The sequence below is a fragment of the Brienomyrus brachyistius genome, chromosome 3 (genome assembly GCF_023856365.1).
Source record: "Brienomyrus brachyistius isolate T26 chromosome 3, BBRACH_0.4, whole genome shotgun sequence".
Taxonomy (NCBI): domain Eukaryota; kingdom Metazoa; phylum Chordata; class Actinopteri; order Osteoglossiformes; family Mormyridae; genus Brienomyrus; species Brienomyrus brachyistius.
The window spans coordinates 31,988,307-31,996,230 of NC_064535.1; the positions used below are offsets into that span (position 1 = coordinate 31,988,307).

At 47.1% G+C, this 7,924-nt stretch overlaps 1 protein-coding gene across 2 annotated transcripts in view; it reads left to right on the forward strand.

Annotated features, from left to right (window-relative positions):
• atxn10 (ataxin 10) overlaps positions 1-7,435 on the forward strand; it is a 46,782-nt gene extending 39,347 nt beyond the window's left edge. For both annotated transcript variants that reach the window (XM_049007105.1, XM_049007106.1), the window contains exon 11: positions 7,158-7,435. In XM_049007105.1, the coding sequence (XP_048863062.1) occupies positions 7,158-7,342 (185 nt within the window). In that variant the 3' untranslated portion in view covers positions 7,343-7,435. The remainder of the gene's footprint in view (positions 1-7,157) is intronic.
• The last annotated feature ends 489 nt before the right edge of the window (positions 7,436-7,924 follow it).

The following is a 7,924-nucleotide window of genomic DNA, read 5'->3' on the forward strand; positions in this document are numbered from 1 at the left end:
CCCAATTTCTGCTGTGGATTTGCTCATGTGGCAAAGGAGCAAAGTTAGAGCACAGTTATGCTGATGGAGGTTCTGTAGTTGGTTAAGTTACCAGGGTAACCGTGGGGGAGAGGCAGGTGTTGATGCACTTAAAGGATAAAGGGGATCAGCTCGATGGTCTGAAATTGATGGACAGATGGAACTGGACCTATGCTGATAAGATTTACATAGACAAACGTTTATGGACTGACTCTTGGCAGAAGTGATTCCAGTCAGTGGTCAGCATTTTGTGGTGCTGTTACATGTGGAGTGTTATAATCCTGTTTCTGAAGGAACCAGAATGGCTTTAATGATTTCTTTATCATTTGTGGCCAAGTATCCCCCCGATCAGTTATGTGTATAACCCATTATTGTCCTAAAACTTCTCAGGAGAGGTAGTCCGCCATAGTTTTATACCTCTGTTATTCCCGGAGATCAAGTTAATCCAGAACTTCCTGTGGCTGTTGCTTTGTGGTCTGGGCAGAGAATGACGGTAATCATAATATTAGGTGTGTTATTTCAATCTGTTCATATTCTCCTTGGAAGCAGACCAGGAGCGCTAAATGATTATGAGAACTTCATCCATGCAGGGAATACTGGCTTTCTGAGTCCCATGTAATGTAGAAAATTCCAGCAGTCATGGTACAGGAGTCTGCTTTAACTGCTTGCTAGTGGATAGTACATTTTGTGTCCAATTGCAAAACGCCACAATGAACCCATGAAGAGCTAGGGAGATGACATCATTGATTCCACCATCACCCCCCCCCTCCCCAGTTGTTCTCTGTGTGGCCCTGGGGCTCGCTGCCTTCTCCTTTGCCCTCAGGCCCTCTGGCAAGCTTCCACCTTGGATATGTGAGCCTTCAGCCTAGCCAGCCAAACACAAGACTCCGTTGTAATGTCCTACAGTTAATCCAGGAGATCAATAGCCTGAGTTTCCTTAATCAAAGCTGCCTTCCACACCCACAGCCCCCGCAGCCTTCGGTTACCGTTCCCCTGGCTCATGTCCTTTTCATTTGTCATCCCTGCTACACAGGGGATTATGGTCTGAATGAACTCATTTATTAGACTTATGTAATGTTTAACCAGGATCCGCGACATTAGCGCTAATGGCATGGATGAGAGGTCCCCATGGACGGCACACCTGTGATAGTGTCCTCATCACAGCTGCCCCTTGGACAGCCTTCGCTCACCAGTGAACCCCGTCTCAGGATTGGCTGTGTGTGGGAACAAGTGCACTGGCTCTGGCCTGATTGGCCTGGGCTGGCATCACAGGTGGATGAGCGGGGTTTACCGGCCTCTGCTTTGAGTTTCTGTGCCAGCCAAAGCCTCCAACTTGTGCAAGTGGCTGAGTTTTGTGGGCCATGGATAGCAGTCCGGAACAATGGGGCTCCTTTTCTCAGGGTCATTCCTTGCTAAGAATGTTTCTTAATTGGATAATTAACAGTTTTGTGTTAGTTGTGTGTCCTGTTGCATCCTTAGATCATATTCTTAAGAGTTAATGCTGTAATAAGTCATAAAAAGTACTTACACTAACTCAGCTTTAGGTATTTAGGTTTTAATTCTGTTTGTAAGATGTGTCTTCCAAAAGAGGAAGTTTTTCAAATTCCAAGAAAGAGTAGGGAGGCAGAGGTGGGTGCAAGAATAACATCATTCTGAATGATGTGTATCTAAGTGATAGAGTATCAGTGGAAAAGGGGTAGTGAGGTGGCTTTGCTTTGATTTATGATGGCTTGTGTACCACTGAGGGCAGAGAACCTGTTGCAGGGGTCATCCATACACATACAGCTGTTTCCTTGGTGAGAGAGGTACAGCCCTTTGGGGAGGGGAGGGTCAATGAGATGAGCAGGACCGCAGAGGTCTGTGAAATAACTGGAATGATCTGGAAACATAGCAGCAGCAGTTCAGTTGTAGGGGCTTCACTCCTTATCACAACAAGTTAGGAGCACCAGGGTCAACTTCCTGTGGGTGTGTCTGCGATGGCATATAGGGAGGGGGAGGGGACACCTGCTTAAACTGATGCTCATAGCATTGGCTGTTAAATCACAAACTTAATGATGAATGTTTTAAGGGCTCTGGAAAGACTTTGTGCACCCAGCCAAGAAAAAGCATCTCAAGAGTTTTATGTGCTAAGCATCCTGTTATGAAAAAAACTCATCGAAATGTTGCCAAACATCTGCCTGAAGGTGTTTGGAGTAGAAAATAGATAATATTTACATGAAGCTGCTTCAGGACAGGCTTGTTCAGATAACAGTGATATTTAATGTCACTTCCAGTACAGCTAGAGCAGTGGTGGTATAAACAGTGTTGTGTTACCTCCCATGTGTGGTTGCAATTTGATGCCACACCCAAAAGAGGCAGCCATGGATTGAAAGATTTGTAACAGCCAGTGTCTTCCTGGCCCAGAGAATAGACTCCACCCTCCTCCTCACCTGTGTTTGTATCTGTTTGGCTATATGGTTTTTCAACCTTGTTTTCAGCCTTCCAATAGATCAAGGCATCATTTCATCAAACAACCAGCTGAGTGTGAGATTATGCTGGTGCATTCTGGGAAATTACTTTGACCATGAGTGTTTTTCTATGTGGTCATTCCCATCCGTGTATGCGTATTTTTGGGAATTAGTCTCATGTCTGTTGTGTTTTCCTACAGGCTCCCCATGAGCTTCATTCTCTGAAAATTCTTCATTCTTCAATCTGCAATTATGCAGGCGCCCAGTTTTTACTGCTGGACAACCAACAGACACCCTGGATTTTTCCTCTGTTCATAGTCAGTCCCCTTGAGATGCTGGCCTATATATCCAAAATACTCTTCACAGGGCCAAGTTGATCCTGGGGGGGGACATAAACACAGTAATTCCAGGTGTTGCACAACCCGCTTATCAGTGATAAGCCCCTAGCAATCCCAGCCCCATGGGATCGATTCCAGCAGGAGTTCACCTCAGCGCAGAGCAAACCCATGTCGATGCAGCCTTGTGTGTTTTGGGCCTAATCTTTGAGAAACAGTACAGACTATGACTTGAATCCTAAGTGGCACTTTAAATGAAAAGTGGATTTCTCTCCACATCAAGGAATGTTAGTAAAACGAGATTTTTTTTTCTCAGGGTCTTGTGGTCTGGACATGTTGGCTTGGGCCTCGCTGTAGCTGTTTCTACCACAATATCTTTGCCTACTCACTTCCTAGACTCTGCTGAAGCAGGAATCATGTACTAAGTGCTATTTATTAACATTTTATTAGCTCATGCGGCACTCACACTCGGGTGGGAGTTAATGCAGTGTGTGTCATTGAATGTGTAATGTTCCTGTACTGGAGTTTCAGAATATGACTGTGACGTATAAACTTTTTTTTTTTCTTCTTAAATAAGTTCAAACTCTGTGTGTGATTTTGTTTCTGTTAGGTAAAGCTTATTGATGGTGATTTGCCTTTTGACTTGAGGGGACGCTAATAGGAGGTTGCGGCAGGGCTCCACGTCACACATGTCCATTCTCTGTCGTCCGGGTCATGGCTTGGCTGCATGTTGAGGGGTTCTGCAATATCGGTATGTGGTGTTTTCGTTTGGATCAGGGAGGGGGGGACAAGGGGTGAGACTGGGAGCCCTGTGGGCTTTTTGGGACTGGATTCCTGGTCATACAGTGAGCTGATTAAAGGCAGCCTGCATTTACCGGGAAAGGGACTGCTTTGTGTGAAGAGATCTGTTGCTGACAGATGGATGTCAAGGCTCAAACACAAACATATACAGTATTTTTTCGGTAGAAGAGGAGTATTGTTAATATTAAATAAGTAGAGTGCATAGTGAGCTGATAAAAACAACACAATTAAGATATCATTGCTTTTTAACTGAAGGCGAAAGGCAGACATATCTGTACATTTTTTTTTACCCTAATCTGAATGTCGTAGTTGGTTTCTCTGTTGCTGCTGAGGGGTGTGTTTGAGCACGGATGTGACAGCTGACTGCATGATTATGGATAACCGGCTTTACCCCCTTTCAGTCAGCTCCGGTGTTATTTTAATGAGATTCCCCATGTGAGTTATACTCTGAGACTCATTCGCAGTTCTGTTTTGACTCACACCTCCCTTCTGTAAGCTTCAGCCTGCTAAACGCCCTGCCCGTCGAGCTGCAGGCTCCCGGCCCAGGGAACGTCTCAGGTTTTAAGAAACCGGCTCCGAGTTTCACGATGTCGCCGGGGATTTGGGAGCGTTTCAGAACAGATCCCACTCTGTCTCTATGGCTTCTCCTCCCAGTCTTAAAAGATTATCTGCCATTTCTTGGCTGAAGGCCTGGTTTCCAAGGTGCTCCCTGAAGTGAGGCCATCGTTTAAAGCTTTCAGACCCCCCCCACCGCCCCACAGCCCCTCCCACCCCCTTTGGGTCTCCTCTCCTGGGCACTCTGCTCTGTTTCTTAACAAAAGGAAAGGGCCCAATGGCATTCACACTCCCCGCACGAGGGGTCAGCCCTCTTGGGGATTCGGGCTGGCGCAAAAAAAGCTGTCCAAGCCAACGGTTGCCAGCATTTACACAGATTTTCTCCCATCAAGTCTGTGTGGTGGTTACTTCAGGCTCATCCTTTATGCAGATTTGCAACAAATAGGCCCCCTGTTTTTATTGAGGTCGCTATGGGAACATCAGAAGCTCATCCGAGAAGGGAAGCTTAGCGCACAATAATGGTGCTTATAGAGTTGCTGGGATTAGGTGGTTTAAATCATGTTTAATTTCACCTCTGCGGTCAGTGCAATGAGAGGGTAATGGGAATATTAGCTTGCACTCGTTTTAATCCTCTGAATTACTTCAGTTTTGCCAGGCTAGGAAAGGCTAGGCCGGATGGGGTGTGTTAACAAGATAGCTCATGTAATATTCATAAGCTTCACCGTGACCTGAAACTCAACCCAGAACAGAGTTAAGGGTACTGGTGGCTGTTGTCCATCATGGTGGAGTACTAATGGTTTATATACAGTTTTTATTCAGATTTGTCTGATAAAGGTACTGTTCTGTCATTGGTCTGTCTGCTGGTATAGAGGCAGCCTGTACAGCCCGGAGCCAGCTGGATGGTGTGGTACCCCTGACCGCTTAGCTGACACCCCCAGAGTTTCTGGGAGAAGGAGGCTGCCCAGCTCCGAGTGGGAACAAGTGGGGAGCAGTAAGCCAGCGGACACTGAGCCATCTTTAATGGTTTCTGTGGAATGTTGCCAATTATCCTTGCAGCTTCTTTCCACTTTCCACCTGGGGATCCACTCCTTCCGATGTACAGTGGGTGGAAAAGGCTCATTCTTGGTTTTGGTCCATGGCATACTCTTACTGACACTCTTTATTGATCTAGAAGCACCAGGTATGAGCCACATGTGACATCCTTGCTTCCAGGTCACCTGTACTTTTGTATTGACCTGCAGACAGCTGGTACCCATGCAGCCTTCTTGTGTGACCCACTGCTTGGTTTATATGTGGCTTATATGGTCCACCTGCTTGGTCCTTCAGTATCACAAGGCAGATCCTCCTGCAAAGATTCCCACTTCCACTTTGTTTTCCTTCCTAATCCGGACCTCACTGGGAGCTTCCAGTCCAAGTTAATACAGTGCTTTTGAGTGGAGAGGAGTGATCCTGGAATGCAGGGGAGTCATCAGCAATTTGCTCAACTTAGTCTGTGAGAGTCATTGTGTTGGACGGACCTGTCCTCCCCAGACCGTCGCAAAAGTTTACTCCTCTCCCTCGTGCAGCGATCTCCGATAGGCTCCGAAAAGAGAGAGGTTTGTTTATCTTTTCCCTCTCTTTCCCTCTTTCCCGGACTCAGCCCATTTTTGCAAATAAAATTGACCGTGTGACAAAACATTCTGCGCAGCCCATAATTTGAAGATAGAAGAAAACAACATGAGATGTGTTGTTGACAGGATTTTTCGTGGCTTGTGTTCAGAGGTATTTAGGTCTGAAAGAACCATTTGTTTTCTCCTTGGCTCTAGTAGAAGTAACAGATTTACATCCAGCTACAATAAGGATTAGGATGTTTTCCAGGCAGTTCTATAGCAGAGAGGGTTGAACTGGTGTATTTTTTTTTCAGTATGGTTCCCTGCTTATACCTTGTAATATGGCTTTGAGATCTTTGTTTTCCTAATCTGTGAGGTGCTTTCCCTTTGAGAGACCCGTAGTTTTTTCCCTCCCTGAACCTGACTCTGGGTCCTCATAACCTGGGGTTTCCTCCCTTGGGCTGAAAGGCCATCGGAGTCACATGGCCTTTAGTCCAAGGGATGCCACCAGACATCCTACCCACTCTGGAACCTTCCGAGGGCCCTCAGAATACCACCCTCCGTGCACTTCTGTCCCATTGTGAAGGTCTGCGGCCTTCCAAGTCTGGCCAAACCATCATGGAGAAGAGAAGGTCAGAACGCCTCATGGAGGCACATGGTCAGGTCGCCTGGTGTGTCACAGATGACATCCTCATCCACTCTGTCCTCATTTTGAGTCGCAGAACGTCAGGGAGAAATGTGGTCAGGGCAGATCTGGTCCCACTGCTATGGGTTGTCTGTGCCCCCCCCCCCTCCCCACCACCACGTCAGAGATGCTGAGAACATCAAAGGGACGCATGGTCAGAAGCCGGCGGAGAAGGCCTAGCCTGCCCACTGGGCAGTGTAGGCCCACGGGCTGCGTGACTCACCCCTACTGCTTTGTTTAAACTCTGTGTCATTGGTTAGTCACCAGCTAAACCAACATCTCGATTTCCCTGTGACGGCTCAGCCGTAGGCTCCCCTCTGTTCTCCCCTTCATTGCGAACTGGTCAGCAGAGCAGTCTGCTCACAATGCCGGTGCAGGAACACTGGTAGGGTTGGGGGGGGCATGGAGCGTGGGCTGGGTGCCAAGGGGCAGGTGGATGCAAGCTTAGCCTTTTCACAGCTTACACCGGCATCTGGTGGAAAAAGCAGAAAGATTTGTGTCAGGGTGCATATTTGAAATGTTTTATTGTTATTGTTATTGTTATCAGCTTATTGTTTCCGTCAGAGAGATAGTGAAGGAGAAGATGAGGCCCGATTTCACAGGTTTTCTGGAGGGCTGAGCCTCACCTGCTTCAAAGTTGCACTGATGTTCACATAAATGTAAACAGAAACCCAGTGTTACATGACCTGCGCATCACCTGCATTTCCTTGACCTCAGAAATCCACAGTCATCAGCCAGTGGGCTGTCTTCGCCATCCGTGTTCTTCTGGAGAACAACCGGGAGAACCAGGCGGTGGTTCAGGCCCTGGAGCGGCGGGGTGTGGCCAATGACTCAGCCCTGCGGGACATGGGCTTCCGGCTGGAGGAACGAGATGGCAGGCTGTTGCTGAAGCCCATCCGCAAGGAGCCATGATGGACAGTGGGGGGGCTTCTCTCCAGACCCATGGCTACAACTACTGTAAATAATCCTGCTTCAGAGACTAAATAAAAACAAAGAAACACACCACCCATGGGCTGTTTATTCACCCACAAAGACATTTCAAAATGAATAGCAATGGTATTTTTTTTTATATTTGTCCCTTATGGTTTAGCTGTCTGCCATTTAGTGAAGTCCCTTTGACAGTTAAGTCCATTTTGAGGAACGTTGTCATCACTATTTCCTTGCAGCTGGTGGGTCTCCTTTGCTTTAGTGTCACTATCTACCTGCTTCCCCTCTTACATCCTCCATTAATTTGCATCTTCATTTTTGAGTGCTCGGTGTTGCTTTGCATTAAGGGGAAATAACTGTCTCATCGCCTTTTCTTTGGAAAGCTTTGAAGACTGGAATAAAATCCGTGAGGGACACGGTGTGACAGCCTTGCCATAATGCGGACACATTGATCCCGATTTCGAACTGCTGCTGGAATGCTTCAAACCTACACCCACATTCAAAAACGGTGCCCCTGAGGGATGGGGCTTAAATCGGTTTCAGAAGCATGCAGACACCAACTTTGTA